This window comes from Stegostoma tigrinum, chromosome 29, assembly GCF_030684315.1.
Source record: "Stegostoma tigrinum isolate sSteTig4 chromosome 29, sSteTig4.hap1, whole genome shotgun sequence".
Taxonomy (NCBI): Eukaryota; Metazoa; Chordata; class Chondrichthyes; order Orectolobiformes; family Stegostomatidae; genus Stegostoma; species Stegostoma tigrinum.
In genome coordinates this window covers 31,870,130-31,888,767 of record NC_081382.1, presented here as the reverse complement: position 1 = coordinate 31,888,767, position 18,638 = coordinate 31,870,130, and the positions used below count along the sequence as shown (strand labels likewise).

At 40.6% G+C, this 18,638-nt stretch overlaps 1 protein-coding gene across 8 annotated transcripts in view; it reads left to right on the top strand.

Moving 5' to 3' along the window:
* Positions 1-1,089: 1,089 nt before the first annotated feature.
* LOC125465397 (ras-related protein Rab-14) overlaps positions 1,090-18,638 on the top strand; it is a 33,722-nt gene continuing 16,173 nt past the window's right edge. Inside the window, exons 1-3 of one of the 8 annotated variants that reach the window (XM_048558831.2) lie at positions 1,090-1,228; positions 5,737-5,818; positions 16,173-16,231. In XM_048558831.2, coding sequence (XP_048414788.1) covers positions 16,180-16,231 — 52 coding nt within the window. In that variant the 5' untranslated portion in view covers positions 1,090-1,228; positions 5,737-5,818; positions 16,173-16,179. Of the gene's footprint in view, positions 1,248-1,282; positions 1,302-1,376; positions 1,540-5,736; positions 5,819-16,172; positions 16,232-18,638 lie in introns of those variants that run through there. The other 7 variants (XM_048558829.2, XM_048558832.2, XM_048558830.2 and 4 more) reach the window with 7 other exon arrangements.

The window sequence follows — 18,638 nt, the reverse complement described above, 5'->3', positions numbered from 1 at the left end:
ATTGGTAGTGGTATTGAGTTTTGGAACCATGAGGTCATGTTGCAGCTGTACAGAACTCTGGTGTGGCTGCACTTGGAGTATTACGTACAATTCTGGTCGCCGCATCATAGGAAGGATGTGGAAGCATTGGAAAGGGTGAAGAGGATATTTACCAGGACGTTGCCTGGTATGGAGGGAAGGTCTTATGAGGAAAGGCTGAGGGACATGAGGCTGTTTTCGTTAGAGAGAAGAAGGTTAAGAGGCAACTTAATAGATACATACAAGATGATCAGAGGATTAGATAGGCTGGACAGTGAGAGCCTTTTTCCCTTGGATGGTGATGGCTAGCACGAGGGGACATAGGTTTAAATTGAGGGGTAATAAATATAGGACAGAAGTCAGAGGTGGGTTCTTTACTCAGAGTAGTAAGGGCGTGGAATGCCCTGCCTGCAATAGTAGCGGACTCGCCAACTTTAAGGGCATTTAAATGGTCATTGGATAAACATATGGACGATAATGGAATAGTGTAGATTAGATGGGCTTCAGATTGGATTCATAGGTTGGCGCAACATTGAGGGCTAGAGGGCCTGTACTGCGCTGTAATGTTCTATGTTAGTCCCCTAATGCACGAGTAATTCAGACTTTTTTTGCAATATATAGTAATTTCATGGCACCATTAATGAAGTAAACTTTATGATCTTACGATATCTCATATTCCTTTCTCCCATGTGTTTCGTTTTCCCATCAATATCAGACGGATGCTTGCCAATCAATGTGAAACCCAAGTTAATGCTGAATGTTAATGTGATCACTTTGGACTTGCTAAAGCAGATAGAACTCAGCTGCAATCAGAATTGCAGGTAGGGAACACTTGATATTGTGACTTTGTTTTTGTTTAAAAAAAGGAAAATTAAATGGTCAATAGTTCGAGCGCACGATTCCAACAATTCTAAACGGCAACGGGAAGTAAAATTCTGAAATATGAACATTGCAAAAAGCTACACCAACGACACCAACGTCCCAGCCGCAATGCATAAAGAACCCCAGCCTCTGGGCGGAAGACGATGAATGACGGAACCTGAAGGCGCTGACCTCTGACCCGCCCCTGTGACGTGCCGCAGGAAACCCCGTCGGAAGGAGGCGCCATCTTGGAAGTTGCGGAGGGCTTAGACTTTTCCGAAGTGATTTTTATTTGTTTTTTTTCGCGCGGGGAACCGAAACGAAGATCGGGCAAGGATTACTCGCGGAGGTCTGCAGAAGCCGGGAAGGCAAGGCGAAAGGGGCGGTGGGTGGTGGTGCGGTTGTGAGGCGGCTGGGAGGAGGTGAGTGCTCAGTGTGGAGCTGGAGGAGGAAGGCAGGGAGGGCTACTCCTCGTCCTCCTCCTCCTCTTCCTCCTCAGCGGCCTTTTGTGTGGTGGATGCGCTGGAAAGCGCTGCCTGATCCCGGAAGGCTGGCCTGGGGCCTGCTCAGCCTCTCTTTGCAGTGAGGGGAAGAAGCCGCTCCCCTTTCCTGCCGGCAGATCCCGCTTGGCCTGACAGCTCTCCTCCTTTGAGCCTCTGTGTATGTGTATCGATTCCTGTTTTTAAACCCTCTTCGCCCCCAGTTACCGTGGGCCTTGCCCTTTTTACCGCTGCCTGTGGGAGGGAAAAGGCGAGAAGCCTGATAAATGCCTCCTGTTTCTCTCTTTCTCTTCTCTTTCCCCCCCCCCCCCAAAAAAGCTAAATGTAACAATTCGGGTTTTTTCCGTGGGGCAAGTGCCTGACAGCAACATCCAGCTGACATTTGTGAAGGACTGATGCCAGTTTGGGTGGGGAAAGGAATTCTTGCCGAAAAAAGCAGGCTACATCGCGTGAATTTGGAGTCCGCCTGCAATTTGAATTCAATTTTATTGAACTATCGGTGTTAGCAGGAATGCGTGCCGTATAATGCAACCATTTAACCTGGCAGGAGTAAAATGTTTGTTTAGTATTTTGTCTTGTAAGGGTTTCTTACTCGTACGGCAAATCCTCATGATGTTCAATCGCAATGTCTAATTAGCATAATTCTATCGTTCGTTTGGATAATAGTTTCAGTTCTAAGCATGAGTGATACTGAAACGCCAGCATGTCTAGTAATATATTTTTTCTCTGTAGTACTGAATCATTTGTTTCTTTTTAAGGGCGTTGAGTTAAATTGTGTCGTGAACAATAGGTTGAGTGCACCAGTTCGCACTGCAGGAAACTTGGATCTGACAGGCTTCATTTAAATTAATGCATTAATGAGTCCAATTTAATGAGAACATGTATGACTTTGAAAAAGGAAATTGAATGTGGCAAGTATTATGTATCTGCCATAGTTTTTCACACAATAGAAAGTTGTAACTTTAGGCTAGATGAAACAGGCTATTTTTATGTGGATAGTTGTAGTTGGGGAAATAAATTTACTTTTGGTAAGGAATGAATACGTTCATCAAAGCTTTTGGAAAAAAGCTGATTAGTCAACGAGTTAGTGCAGAATTGTAACTTGATGACAACTGAAGGTGGCTAGTTGTCTTAACATTTCAGTGTTGACTTGCTACAAGAACAAATCTCCTCATCCCACTCTCTTTGTGCCCCCTTAGCTCTTGCATGTAGCCAAGCAAATATTTTCTGTTCCGATAACTGTCTAGTTCTTTTTAGAACCAAAGTTCAATCTGCCTTCATATCACTATGCAGCAGTGCATCCCAGGTTGTAACCAGCTCTTTCCAACCTGAAACACTGACTTTCCTGCTCCGAGGATGCTGCCTTGTCATGCTATGCTTTCCAACTCCATATTTTTTATCCTAAACATTTGGTGTTTACAAAAAGGGCAAAAAATCCTTTGCCTTTAGCTTCTTTGCTCTTCCCTTGTGTTGTGTAGCTCTGGAAAACTCCATTAATAGGAACAATTTCCCCTTGAACATGGCTAGTTCAGCTCCTAGCTTGTCAGACTTTTCCCTCTTCGGAGACCAACCCCAGCTTCTCTAATCTTACCAAGTACATTCAAGTGTAGTACTGTCAGTTTTAAAGCTTGCTAATCTCTGCCCAGCAGGTATTAGCCCAGATGTTAGAACTTTTTTCCCCACCAGTTTGCCATGTTTTTATGAATCTGACCAACAGCCTTGTGGCATCTGAGATTGCTAATCTAGATAAAATTGGGTAGATCCGTGCTACAGGCCAGTTTCCACTGTGAGCTACGTTGAGACTTGAAGTAATTTTCTCTTTGGATCCTTATAGCCAGTAGAAAGGTAATAGTTCTGTTTGTGATGTTGGTTAGGTCTTGATTCCATCACCCTAGATCTCAATCTAGCCCACTAATGTTGAAAGGCATGCTTCTGTCTCTAAGTTAGACAGTAGATACTACAGATGCTGGAGAACCTGAAGTAACAAGGTGTAGTGCTGGATGAACAGTGGGCTGAGGAGCAGGGAGGCTCATGTGTTGGGCCTAGACCCTTTAAAATGATTTTTCTGGAGGAGTGTCTGGGCCTGAAATGTCAGCCAGTGTTCATCCAGTTCTACACCTTATGTCTGTTCTTTGTGATTTATTGTTTTTGATATTCATTTTCACATCTGTTCCATAACCTAATCATAGGTTCTGTCTATCTACTGTTTTTAAAAAAAAAAAATTGCTTTTTCTCTGCTGCCACTGGAAAGTAGTCAATTGTGGCACATTTGTGATCATTCAGTGTTCCTAATAAATCGCGGCCTGGGTCTTTTTTTACATTGATCAGTGCAGCGATTTGTGTAGTTGACCCATAATAATTCACATTTTTTGAATTTAAATCGGAATACTGAATTCACTAATCGCTTTCAGAAAAAACATAATGGGAATCCAGTACCCTTTGTTAAGGTTCTTTTAGTATGTGTGAGTGCTGTAGTGATACAGAACTACCTCAAGTACTTGATGTTGGATTATTTTTCCATGGTGCTGACAAAGCAGTTGTTTGGCTGAAATTTAATAGCATAAGTTTTCAAAATGCTCTTGTGGAAGATTACAGAAAATGCTTCCAGTTAGTGTTTTTTTTGTTAATATGTATTGTTTGCATCTTAGAGTTCTGCTGTGCCAACTGCATATCGGCAATCTTGTGTTAAACAAAGCTAATTTACTGTTGGCTCTTTGCCCTAATCCTAATGTAATAGGAGTTTGGAATAGACATGTCAATGGGTGTGGAATGTTGGTAATCGCACTATTACTGATCATTCACCTTGAATGTGGGTGGATTTTGAGTCTGAAATCAATTATAAAAGTTCTGTTTTTTCTTCTCGATGCTAAGTTTGTAATACAAAATTATGCATTGTTATATGTAAAATTCAGTGAGGAAACAGATTTTGGGTTAAATTTTAACTACCAACTAATAAATTTGTTTTAGTTATGCCTCCTCTGGCATGCTGTATGTAGTCAGTCTTGTGATAATTGTGACAATAGTGAACAATGTCAGACAAAGCAGTATTTGGTATGCTTTGAAAATTCTCTTTCTGTGACTTGGGCATATTAGTCATTGACTTTCTTTCAGATTTAATTTCTGTTTCTTGTCTATATTCTCTGCTAGGTGGCAAGTAAAGTCTGTGCTGCAAACATTTCCTTGTCAGGTTTGGTACTCTGATAACCACAGCGTAGTTGTTGCTTAGTGCTGCTTTTTGGTTATTCATTGCCTTGTGTGACTCCAAAATGTTAATATCATACTGACCTCTTTCAGAGGTAGTTTTCTGTTCTGATAGTTAATGTCAGCTGAAGTATTTAGTTCCTTGGTAAATGTTAAAACTTGTTTATGTTGGGTCCCTTGGAATATTCCAAAGTATTTCATGTACAGGGAATCATCATTACTCTGTTTATCACTCATGTTGTGGTGCTGGTGGATCTTTCAGATATCTTAATAAGATTGAGTCTTTCTTTGTAATCTCACTAAAAGAATTCAGTACAGATAGAGAATCAAGTGCTAAATGTGCAAATTTGAAAAGCATTGACATGAAGCATACCAGTATTAAGTATGCTAGCATGCAGTTGCTTTTTATTGGAGCAGAGTCTCAAACTTGAACTATTTGTTAAGCATTTCTACAGGCATTGCAGTGTGGGTTTTTAACTGAAAGTTCTAAATGTCAATGAGTGTATGTGGTAGTTTGCGCTCAACTGACTGTGCCTTATAATGGAAAAGAAAACTACTGTGGATGGCAGAAATCTTCGCAAAATACAAAACGCAGATAGACAGCATCTGTGGAGAGAAAACAACAAGTAAACCTTCTGTAATTGATAAAAGGTTAACCAAGTCCTAAAGTCTTATTGCTGATTGTAGGTGAGAACAGAATTAGTTTACTATTAACACAGCATTAAAAATGCTCTAAGATGGCATGCTAAATGCAAATAAACAATTCTATTCCTCAATATTAGGAAGCCCTGATGAGTTGTTTAAAGGATCGTTGAGTGCAGATTAAAGCTTATGTTGAATCTGTGCATCATTGATATGATTTTGCATCATTGATACAAAAAAATTAGATCACCTGAGTTGTCTAATGTTGGCTGTTTAAATGTGTATTCAGTAAATTTTGCAGTGTATTGGCAAGTTCAGACAGCACCGAGGGCAGTAGTTGCTAGACACTTGATCAGTGGCACCAAATAAATAACTTGAGTATTAAGTATTTTAATTGATCTATAGATCCAAAAGTAGATCTAAATAAAATGAATATAGCTGTTTGTATTCAAACTGTTGGCTAAGTTTATAGCGTTCAATCTTTTGACCTCATTTATGACTCCTTTTATTCCAGTGGGATGCACCACAGCTGATCTTGTAAAATTGGGAGCTGGGTTTAAGACTAACTATTGTTCCTTCTGGAAGCATTGAAGGAGGTGAGATAAACATTACTTAAATTTATTATTCAGAATTTATAGTCCTAACTAGTTTGCAGTTTTTATTTTTAAATGGTATCAAAGGGAGGTAACTTTGCTTTGCTATCTCAGCTTCATGTGAGATGAAGCGCATCGATGGGAATCTGTTTTGGCTACAATTGCATATAGTACAGTAAGCATTATATTGATTTATTATAACTCTGATTGCTTAGAGCTGTATATTTTGAGAGACTGCAACTTGAGTTTTAGTCTGGTTCCATTTAAATCCTCTTTAACCTGCAGTTTTTCAATTTGCTGTCAAAAATTTCCTTGATATTTCCCTCCCTTGTATGAAGGGATCTATTCTTGACTATCTTAATTCTAGTAGGATAGACTGGTACAAATTGCAATGTTTTTTGTTTATGTCGAGCATGTTAACGTTAAGGTTTAACTTTAACTGTTATTCTGTTCACTATTGCAAATATCATCATCTGGATTGTATTTGAATTTGACTTTATTTGTCATACAACAGTTTCCTCCTACAGCTGTCTCAAGTTTGAAGGATAATGAATTTCTATGGTTATAATATCTCATTGTACTAGAATAATCTGCAATGGTAAAGGTGTATGAGCAATGAATATCTGAAGTTTCCTTCAAGGCAAGTGATGCTAATGTACAATGTTTTTGATTTAGTTATGTATTATTTTTCGTGACTTCATTAGCTGTAAAATCCTTTGGCATTCTGAGGTATTTTTTTCTTTTAAAATGCAGTCACCATTGTAATGTAGAAAATATCAACCAAGTTTACACATAGCAGGCTTTCTCAGTGATGTGACATAAACATGTAGTCTGTTTTAACGTTGAAATTATTAGCCAGGATACTAGTGACAATTCATCTACTCTTTGAAATCATGCAAGGATATCTTTTGCATTCATCCAAGAGGGTAGGCAACACCTAGAGCGTAACACATCATCCAAAAGGAAATACAGCACTTACTGTACTGGAGTGCCAGCCTTGATTTTCATGCTGTGGTGCTACAAGAGGACATTGACAATTTTCTGGCTGAAGAGTATTAATTCTAGCTTAAGTTGAGTTTCAGTGCAGCATTTGACATCTTACTTTTTTCTTTGGGAAAGTAAAATCAACTTTCTTTTAAGTTGTATTTAGCAAGCAAGTTGGTCAGATTGGATCCCAATTTGTTAACCTGTGCTCGTGATATTAATACTCATGCACTCTCTCTTTAAAAATAGAAAGCATGGAATTGAGTTTCAGTAGCACCCCACTAAGTTCTATTTTATGCCAGTGACTTTAGCGTCTTTTAAATGTTTTCTTAAAATGGCATAATTTCAAGGTTTTCTTGAATTCTAGGTGAGGAACATCATCTGGGATTCCTGCTTCAGATTTTCCCCATCTCCACTGTGGAGGAAAGGATGTGTCTGAAAGAAATCTTGGCAAATGGGCAACTAACTTGCTGTTCAGGTCACTGTAAAGTGTAGACCCTGGGATGCAGTACCAGAGAATTAGTGGTGTGCTCTTTACTAGAAAAAGTGGTGATAGGGCAGTGAGAAGTGGTGAACAAAATGTTCAATGCTGCTCTGTTAATTGCTGCTCTTGTGACGTTACTGAGATGTTTGTGACTGAGTTCCATACTGGAAGTGGAGTTGGTACCAGGCAGGGCTTCCTAATATTGAGGAATAGAAGTGTTTATTCGCATTTTTCATACCATCTTGGAGCATTTTTTAATGCTGTGTTGATGGTAAACTAATTCTGTTCCTACCTACAATCAGTAATAAGGCTTTCTGACTTGTAGAATTCTGCTACCAGAATAAGCTTTGTATGTCTAGGAGTTGCCACTAAATTTGCCACCACCATGATAAATTATGACTAAAGATGCATGACAAAATCAAATATAACTTTTCCCTATTATTGGCTTGGTTTTTGTTGTACTCAAGTAAAAATCAGTGCAGTTGTTTCCTGATCAATCTCCATCTTGTACTCTGGGGTCACCTCAGTGGCTTCTCGACATTGAATAACGTCTTTACTCAAATATATTGATCCAAATGTGTTGTGACTTGTCTCTGCAAGTTAGTGGTCTTGGACTTCTGTGCTGAATAAGGTTTCAGAGAAATTGGAAGTATGTCAACAGGCATGTGGGGTTAACAAAAGATGGTTTTTGGAAGCCAGTTCGTTCTGGACTAATGAAATTAATTGTTTTTAAAAAAAAAACAGTAGTTTGGGAATGCTGCAATTTATAATTATCCTTTTATATCCAGAGTGTTTTTGACAAAGTACAAGACTAGTTGACAAAATTGTGACTTGTGGAATCAGTGACGGGCAGCCTGCTGGGCACCGCAACCACTCCTTTCACGGCTGACGCTGTAAGCACAACTACGATTGTTTACAAGATGTACTGCTTGAATTGACTGAAATCCTTCGTAACTTGCAAACCCATGACCACTTCCATCCTGAGAGCCAAAGGCAACAGGTGCATTCATAGGAATACCACTGCCTGAAAATCCACCCCTGCCACTCGCCATCCTGACTTTGAAATGTATTGTAATTCTTTCACTGTCACTGGATCAAAATTCTGGAATTCCCTGCCTAATGGCATTGTAGACTAATTCACTGCGCATGGATGGCAGTGATTCAAGAAGGCAGCTTACTACTGCCTTTTCAGGAGCAACTGGGGATGGCTGCTAAATGTTGGCCAACAATTACGTGTGTCACAAGTGAATTTTTAGGGTTGCTCAAGGCCTGGGAGCCCAGAATAAAGACTTTGGACAAGATTTTGAAGGTGATGTGACAAGGACTTTTTTATTATGTGATGTGTGACAGTGCCCTGCAACTTGCTGCATGTGTGGTGAATGATTATAAAAGGAAATTAGAATTGCAGGGCTACTGTTACTGAGCAGAGGAGTGGGATTCGGGTCACGCCATGGAAAGCTGACATGAGGTAATGGCTGAATTTCCTCTTGCTATAAGTGGTATCTTTGCAGCCTAGACAGCTGAAATCTGTATCTGAAGGTGGTGTACTTAGCAATACAGACGATCTGAAATGGTAAGAGTTTCATTGCCAGTTCCAAAAAGAGAAACATCCCACCTGGAGTGCAGAAATGCTTTGATGCCTAGAACCTTCTGGGGTTTGTAGGCCTGAAATTCCAGCTAAGCTTTTAACCTGGTGGTTTGGATGTTGCATCTAGTTACTGGGTAAGTACTTTTGCAACGCTGTGGTAGTCTCCTTGTTCTGGGCCAGTAAGCTTGGGTTCAAGTCCCAACTGCTTCAGAGATGTCTGATAACAACTTGGGAAACTGCTCAGAAAGGATCTTTAACTGATAAATAGCAATGTTGTCATGATGGCTGAAGAGGTAATGCAGTTTTCTAGCAACTTTACGAGCGGTCTTTCTTATTAAGAGCCACTGCTTCTGGGCTACATAATAGTAATGAAAATGCCTTGCATAGACACAGGATAATTTAACTCCTGTTGTGCTAACCAAAAACATGATGCAAAAGGACTGAATGGATTTATGTAAATTATTGTTGGAATGTACTGAAGGCTGTACTTTGACCATTAGCCCTACATTTAATATCAAAATTCTAGGCAAAAGCTGATGTCAGCTATTTCTAACGCTGTTTTAACTTCTAGTTCTTGCCATTCAAATGCTCTCAAAGTGCTACATTATGAAGTGGTGAGAGTTGCAAGCTGAATTGAAATTTGGAGCTATAGCTGTCAAATTCTGAGATTCTAGTACTGACCTCAACATTTTAATTATTAGCTTCAGGACAAATCAAGAAATATCTCGATTGTTTTTCAAGATTGAACTGTGTATGCATCTTTTTGAAAAGACTGAGGTTTTTTCTTCAGGTGGCATTATCTGAATATGGTAAAACAAAGTAATTAATAGAAGCTTTGAATATTTTGTTTTCTGGAGATACTGAATGAAGTAAATATTTAATGGTGTAGGAAAAAGTATAAAATAATTGCATAACTTCAGGTTCCTTATCCTAAATTATTGCACCTCATTTAAATTCTCATTTTTATGTAATTCGAATCCTCCATTTATGTTTTAAACACTGATTCTAATATAAAACATCAATTCTAAAATAAAACATTTCAGGATTTTAGTATGCTGAGATGAAATGTTTAATGCAATGTATCCAAGCTGGATCTATGCTGTAGATTTTTTTAAAATGTAGATAATCTTCTTAGATCGTACAACCTTGATTATCTGATCAATTTGCCCCACTCTATCCTTCGTAACTGGCCACTGCTGCTCCCACTTCAGTCTGTGCTGTGCTTTTCTCCACTGATCTGCTATCATTACTATTTCATTAATGCGCAGCTAAGGATGTAAATGCCCAAATGCCTTGTGGCAGGGGAGCATAATTAGTCATAAGTTTTGGGTTGACTTAATGAGTTAGCTGAGGGATCAGATTTCTTTTTAGCTTTGCTTTTTCTTTTTTTAAAAAGGTATACAAAGGAGTTAATGTAATGGAATGTAGAACTGAGAGAATGTGATTAAAATGTGTTTGTTTGTTTTGTATTATGGAAATTTGGGGCAATAAACTGGCCGTCATGGTAAGGTAATGTGGAATGTTTCGGAGCCAGGTGTTGCAGAAGTTTCTTTGCTCAGTGTAGTGTTTCTGAGAATTCTGTTCCAATAATTAAGTTGGACATGTGCCTGTAGTATGTTCTGGTCCTACGGTCCAGTAATATCTGTACTGTAGTGGATCTTTGCTTATTTTTTCACGCTCCGTTCTGACTCAAATGATTGTGTTTTGTGATGTGAACTATGCACAGTGAATCACTTGGCAGTCAAACTGCAATGAATTTTTGAGTTAAAAATGGATAGTGTTTTTTAAAAATGGTGTATAAATGAAGATGATCACTTCGAATGACTGCATATGTTGGAATGATTGTTTTCTGCAAAAACTTTTTTAAGGGTTCAGTACAATAGCAAAGAACTGGTCAAAACGATGATTAATTTAAAATATTCATTTGACCAACTGAATCTCTTGTATAAACAAGTCTGAGACTGAAGTCTAGAGCCTTGAGTCTCAAATGTCCATAATCTTTGCTTCATTGATAAATGGATACAATTGCTAACTGACAACACTGACATGTTCACATCACCAGATTTCAATACAGTGCTGTTTCTAACGTTACTTTGTTCGCATTATGCTTAGTTGTACTTCATTTGTTGCTCATGATTGCTGTACTTTGAATTGGAGCATTTCTGTTTTGTGTTCAGTATGCTGCAGTGCATGTGTTTTGCTAGATCAGGAGTCCCTGTCGTTATGTCTTTGTAGTGATTTACTGCTGGGACAATGGTGGGAGCAGCTTGTTGGTTAAGAGCATGACAGCCAGATGGAGTCTGATAAGGAGTACTTGGGATGGATTGAAGAAAAAAGTGTAGGGTCTTGGAAATGCCAGAAGTTTGGCCTTTTAGTCACTCTACCTATTGGATTCATTGTTGTGTCACCACCACATTTAATCTGACAGGTTTTTGGTCTGATTCCTTGACAACACTCTTTTGGGAGTTTTGAGTATCAAACTTGGGTGTTCCAAAATCCCACAATCCTGTTGTGAGAAGTGTGACCTGATTTCATTCATGAAGTGATTGAGCTTTTTTGGGAGTGTTGTAGCCAACCAATAAAACATGGGAAGCCAGCTTTCTGTTAAGTGATTTTTTTTATTTGTTGTTTTGTCTAATGCAAGTGCAAGTTTAAATTTCAACAATTTTGAGTCCTCTTCATTTGGTCATCCTTATACTTGCTGAAATTTTAATTATAAACACTAAAGTAATGGGAATTATTAGAAATAGTGTGGCCTCTTTAATGGGAAGATACAGAATGATTTTTGGCTGGGCTGTATTTTGTGCATGGTAGGGAGTACAGAGACTATCAAATATATTAGCATTTTATTTTAATTTGACTTAAATACATCAAGCAAGCGGCAAAAAGTCACGTCTTTTAGCTTGTGAATTTTATCCAATTTAAAGCTGAGGTCAGGAACTGAATGTTCCAAGAAGCAGACTGAGCAAGTTATTGCTGAGCGGGTGCTGCTTGAAAGCACTGTTGAAGCCTGGATCACCTTATGATTGAGAATAGACTGGGGCAGTAATTGGCCAGGTTGATTTTTTTGTTTTGCTTTTTGTGCACAGTACATAACTAGGCAATTTTTCACATTGTCCGGTAGATGCCAGTGTTGTGACTGAACTGGAAGAGCTTGATTGGTAGAGTGGCAGGCTGTAGAGCACAAATTTTCAATACTACTGCCGGAATGTTGTCAGAGCCAGTAGCCTTGGTAGTATCCAACACTTCAGTCCTTTCTTGCTCTGCTGCATGGAGTGAGTAGAATTGACTGAAGACTGTTATCTGTAATGGTGGGGACCACTGAAGGAGGTTCAGATGGATCATCAACCCAGCACTTCTGGCTGAAGATTGCTGTTGATGCCTCTGCCTCAGCTTTTTTACACTGATTAAGTTGAGCTGTTTCACCATTTGGGGATGGGGATAGGGATATTTGATAGGCTGCCTTTTCCAGTGAGTTGTTGAATTGTCCACCACTTTATTGTTTGTAAATGAGAGGAGGATGTTGCTGGCCAGGCCATACTTATTGTCCATCCCTAATTGCCCAGAGCACAGTTCGGAGTCAACCACATTGCTGTGGGTCTGGAGTCCCATGTATGCCAGACCAGGTAAGGATGGCATTTGGCATTTCCTTCCCTGAAGGATGTCAGTGAACCAGATGGGGTTTTTTCCTGACAATCAGCCGTGTGTTTGTGGCCATGATTAGATTCTTAATTCAAGCTATTTTATTGAATTCAAATTCCATCATCTGCGGTGGGATTTGAATCCAGGTCTCTGGGTTAAGAGTTCAGCAATAATACCACTCGGCCATTGCCTCCCCTCCCATGTGGCAGGTCTGCAGAGCTTATATCTGATCGCTGGTTGTGGAATCGCTTAGGTCTGTCTCACTTGCTGCTAATGCTGTTTGGCATACAAGTAGTTCTGTTAGCTTCACCAGGGTGGCACCTTTTTGATTTAGAATGCTTGGTGCTGCTCCTGGTATGCTGTCCTGAACTGTCCATTAAACTAGGGTTGATCCTTTGGCTTGGTCTTAGTGGTTGAGTGGGGAAAGCATTGGGCCATTAGGTTGCAGATGGTGTTTGGAGCACAATTCCACTGTCTTGATGGTTCAATGCTTCCTGAATGCCCAGCCTTGAATTATCAAGTGTTTTGAAGTCTGTCCCATTTAGCACAGTGATCACATCCCCACAAGCAGATGGAAAGTATTCTTTGGAATAGTCTGGTGGTCATTCTATGATAACTGTCATGGGTAGATGTATCTACAGCCTATACACTAGTATGGGTATGGTCTGTGTGGTTTTTTAAATTGACCTGGATCCCATAGGCTTTTATCTGCTAAACTTGCCGATTATTTTTTCAGTGCCATTTCACTGGTAGTAGTGGCATAATGGTCTTGTTACTGAACTAGTAATGTAGACATTCAAGTCATGTTGTAGGGACCTAGTTATATTGCACTATTGTTGCTAGATCAAAATCCTAGAAATCATTCTCACTTCCTCTTTCTCCACCCCAACCATTTTAAAATACAAAAATCCTGCTTAAAAGACGTGCTGTGACCATTTAAGTGTCCCCACATTCGAAGCTCAAAATGGAGAACAGAACATTTTGGCAAAATGAGATTCAGCGTTATTTGTTGTGTGCAAGAGCTTTTCCAAAGCTACCCCTGTTCTGATGTCTGATGGGTTTTTATTTCAATAGTTGTTTTGATGCAACTGAGTGACTTGTCAGGTTATTCTGCAGGACAACAAAGTCAGCATTGCTGTGGGTCTGATAGATGCAAAAAACCAGGGTCAGATTTTTTTCTCTAAAAGAGATTAGTGAAGCAGATGTGTTAACTTTTTTCATGATCTTAATCAACATGCTCAAACATTGTCATGACGCCCTTTAAAAGATAGATGAGACCTGAACTTGGATCTCCCCGGTCTCGGAGGATGCGACCACTGCATCACAAAACTGGAAGTTTAAAAGAATAAAGGGTGCTGAGAAACATCTAAAATTAGGATGTCCGGTTTAGTGCATAATTACTGTAACCCATTAAGTTGGAACCAAGTTTGTGCATGTGTATATTTTTCAGAAATATTTCTAAGCAGCCAATTCAGATATATTGTGAAGGTGTCACTCAGCATTTTGGGAGTTTGAACTTGGGATTGGCTTAACTAGGGTACTACCTCTGCACCACAAACTCAATGATCACCTTGATTTTCATTTTTAAGTATGTGTTTGTTTAACTGGTTGAATCTATAAAAGCCATATCTGCTGTCATAGGATTTGAAATATAGGTAAAGCAGAGCAAAACTGACCCAAAACTCCACTTTCCCTCCCTGCTGCTTGCCCGAAGGTTTGGGCTGCAATCAATGCATATTATGTGAGGCTGGATGAACAAAGCAGGCCAAGCAGCATCTCAGGAGCACAAAAGCTGATGTTTTGGGCCTAGACCCCTCATCAGAGAGGGGGATGGGGAGAGGGAACTGGAATAAATAGGGAGAGAGGGGGAGGTGGACCAAAGATGGAGAGTAAAGAAGATAGGTGGGGAGGTAGGGAGGGGATAGGTCAGTCCAGGGAAGACAGACAGGTCAAGGAGGTGGGATGAGGTTAGTAGGTAGCTGGGGGTGCGGCTTGGGTTGGGAGGAAGGGATGGGTGAGAGGAAGAACCGGTTAGGGAGGCAGAGACAGGTTGGACTGGTTTTGGGATGCAGTGGGTGGGGGGGAAGAGCTGGGCTGGTTGTGTGGTGCAGCGGGGGGAGGGGACGAACTAGGCTGGTTTAGGGATGCAGTAGGGGAAGGGGAGATTTTGAAACTGGTGAAGTCCACATTGATACCATATGGCTGCAGGGTTCCCAGGCGGAATATGAGTTGCTGTTCCTGCAACCTTCGGGTGGCATCATTGTGGCAGTGCAGGAGGCCCATGATGGACATGTCACCTAGAGAATGGGAGGGGGAGTGGAAATGGTTTGCGACTGGGAGGTGCAGTTGTTTATTGCGAACTGAGCGGAGGTGTTCTGCAAAGCGGTCCCCAAGCCTCCGCTTGGTTTCCCCAATGTAGAGGAAGCCGCACCAGGTACAGTGGATGCAGTATACCACATTGGCAGATGTGCAGGTGAACCTCTGCTTAATGTGGAATGTCATCTTGGGGCCTGGGATAGGGGTGAGGGAGGAGGTGTGGGGGCAAGTGTAGCATTTCCTGCGGTTGCAGGGGAAGGTGCTGGGTGTGGTGGGGTTGGAGGGCAGTGTGGAGCGAACAAGGGAGTCACGGAGAGAGTGGTCTCTCCGGAAAGCAGACAGGGGAGGGGATGGAAAAATGTCTTGGGTGGTGGGGTCGGATTGTAGATGGCGGAAGTGTCGGAGGATGATGCGTTGTATCCGGAGGTTGGTAGGGTGGTGTGTGAGAACGAAGGGGATCCTCTTAGGGCGGTTGTGGTGGGGGCGGGGTGTGAGGTATGTGTTGCGGGAAATACGGGAGACGCGGTCAAGGGCGTTCTCGATCACTGGGGAAAGTTGCGGTCCTTAAAGAACTTGGACATCTGGGATGTGCGTGAGTGGAATGTCTTATCGTGGGAGCAGATGCGGCGGAGGCGGAGGAATTGGGAATAGGGGATGGAATTTTTGCAGGAGGGTGGGTGGGAGGAGGTGTATTCTAGGTAGCTGTGGGAGTCGGTGGGCTTGAAATGGACATCAGTCTCCTGCAAAAATTCCATCTACCTACTAACCTCATCCCACCTCCTTGACCTGTCCGTCTTCCCTGGACTGACCTATCCCCTCCCTACCTCCCCACCTATACTCTCTCCACCTATCTTCTTTACTCTCCATCTTCGGTCTGCCTCCCCCTCTCTCCCTATTTATTCCAGTTCCCTCTCCCCATCCCCCTCTCTGATGAAGGGTCTAGGCCCGAAACGTCAGCTTTTGTGCTCCTGAGATGCTGCTTGGCCTGCCGTGTTCATCCAGCCTCACATTTTATTATCTTGGAATTCTCCAGCATCTGCAGTTCCCATTATCTCTAATGCATATTATGTGTCAGTTTTCTGAATAGACAAGGTGGTGGGGGAATATTGGAGTATCTTCAAGGTTAAGTATAAAGCAACTTTAGTGCCACAGTAGGTCTGTGTTTTACTTTTGTGTATAGTTTGAAATTTCCTATATACAATGACCAGTCATGACAACTGTCCAAGATAGTTGTATCTCTGCATGCTCTGTGTACATATGATTGTAGCTTTAACACTCTGGATTTTGGGTGCATCTGTTTTAATTTTGTGGTTTTCTTTGTTTCCCTTTTCCCAAATAAATAGAGCCAAGATGGCCACAGCACCATACAACTACTCCTATATCTTCAAATATATTATTATTGGTGAGTTTGTTTTGAACTTTTGCCTTACCTTTTAGTATTAAGGATGTTCGTGAAGAGCCTCCATTAGAACAAATGAACTGAAACGTGAGGCCAAACTCTGCAGAAGTGAACCTATTCAAGCATAAAACTTGAAGTTAATGTGGGTGTTCTGTTTCTCATTCTTGACGACAAAATGTGAGGCTGGATGAACACAGCAAGCCAAGCAGCATCTCAGGAGCACAAAAGCTGACGTTTCGGGCCTAGACCCTTCATCAGATGAAGGGTCTAGGCCCGAAACGTCAGCTTTTGTGCTCCTGAGATGCTGTTTGGCCTGCTGTGTTCATCCAGCCTCACATTTTGTTGTCTTGGATTCTCCAGCATCTGCAGTTCCCATTATCTCTGTTTCTCATTCTTGTCACCTTTACATGCAAGACTACTTGCTTGTTGTTTTCCTATAACTGATACTCTGTAATTGAACTATTAGCTGCATTACATTGATGTCAGAAAGGTAAGGTTACTATTCGTGCCTTAAGTGCTAAAAATGACATGCACCTTCTTATCATAAAGTTTGTGATCCTCAGCTTTGAGGGATTACCGCACTGAATATTGAGGTGAACCATAAAAATCAGATTGTGTTCTCCTAAGATTTCTGATGCCATTTGGAGATGGACCATGGCCTTCCTGACTTCTTCTGATCAACCTATGTTATGAAATGCAAATTATCCTGTAATTAGTTTCCCTCCTTTTGAGGGGCCAAAGTGTGTGCAGATTAGCTACATAAACTAATAGGGGTTTTGAGAAAGCAATTGTATGTGAAGCAATTTCAGCTTCAACAGATGTGACTGATCAGAAGTTTTTAAACAAATCCCATGTAATATTTTAGCTTTGGTCAACATAAGTCATAGTTTAATTTATACGGGGTAGAATTTGTGCACTATGGATTGAAAATCTGAGATTCCCATAAATGAAATTGGCATGTTCATTCGCTTGCTATGAAAATCAGGCCAGAACTTGCAAACCACAAGGTTAAATGCAGTCATTTGCAGCTTTTATCACCTAATTGACAGCATTTATTTTGTTATTCCTCTCTAAATGGCTTTTAGACTGAATTTGTGAAGTTTTTCTAAATTACAAGGCTGGCATTCCCTGGAAACTACAGTTTTTTTTTTGAAAGGCAGCACTTTTTTTGGTTTTTGGTAGGTTAATACAATATTAATCTTTTGGTGTCAATTTTTATAGTTTAGCATGGAGTCACCTGTTATTGTTGCCAATAATTCTGATTTTATGCTGCTGTTTCATGGCCCTTAGTCCAAGTCTCTAAAATATACTTTTTAAATTTCATAATTACATTCCTTAGTGCATGTTGCCACATTATTATACAACAGTCAAAGGTGGGAAGAATGTTAGGTGCAAGCTTTGATGTAGAGCAAGTATATTCTCAAGTAAGCCTTTAAATTTTATAAAGGCTGTAGTATTGTCTTCAATACTTGTATATATTTTCTTTCACCAAAAGACCTCAAGATAAATTGAAATAGTAAAATGCCCAGTGAATCAGAACAGGAAATGTTGAATTTGTTGTATTGTGAACTTGAGGTGATGATAAAAAGATGTTTGCCCTTAGCAATCCGTATATCAGCTTCAAAATGGAATGTAGCATGAACTTAGTTGCAAGTAACTTTTAAACTAGTCCAGAAAATGTGGATTTAATTGGACCAAGGCTTAAATTCTGAATCTTTGCCATTGTTTCTCCAAGATCAAAACTAAAACTTGTGTTCATGAGCTGTAACATAGTATTTTGAATCTATTGTGCCCCTATATAATCTAAAATTACTTTAATATTAAACTCCCAATGTGATGCTGATACCAATGATGTGCTAAAGAAAAGCTTTGTTCTCTTTCGGGTATGGCCTTTGTATGGCAGACTCTATTCCTTTCTAAAAGTTACAATTGAATAAGAAGCCCAATTAAGATTTTGTTGGACCCCCCCTGTAAGGGAGAGGAAATTGTGCAAGCTGAATAGCTGTTGCCAACAGCTAGTGTGGACTCAGTGGGCCAAATGGATGCTTTCTATGTGATAGCCATTCCTTGATTCCATAGATGTACTTACCTCCTGAAAGCATAGAATCCCTGCAGCCTTTGCCACTGAGTCCACATCGACCTTCATAGATCATCTCACCGACACCTGACTGCCTAGCCCCTACCTGGTAACCCTGTATCTGTTATGGCTAATCCCCTTGGCCTGCACATTGCTGGATTCTATGGGCAGTTTAGAATGACCAGTCCACCTAACCTGTGCATATTTGGACTGTGGGAGGAAACCAACGCAGACACAGGGAAAATGTGTAAACTCCACACAATATGGTAGAATCTAATCCAGTTTCCTGGTGCTGTGTGGCAGCAGTTGAAACTTTTTGCTATTCACTCAGGC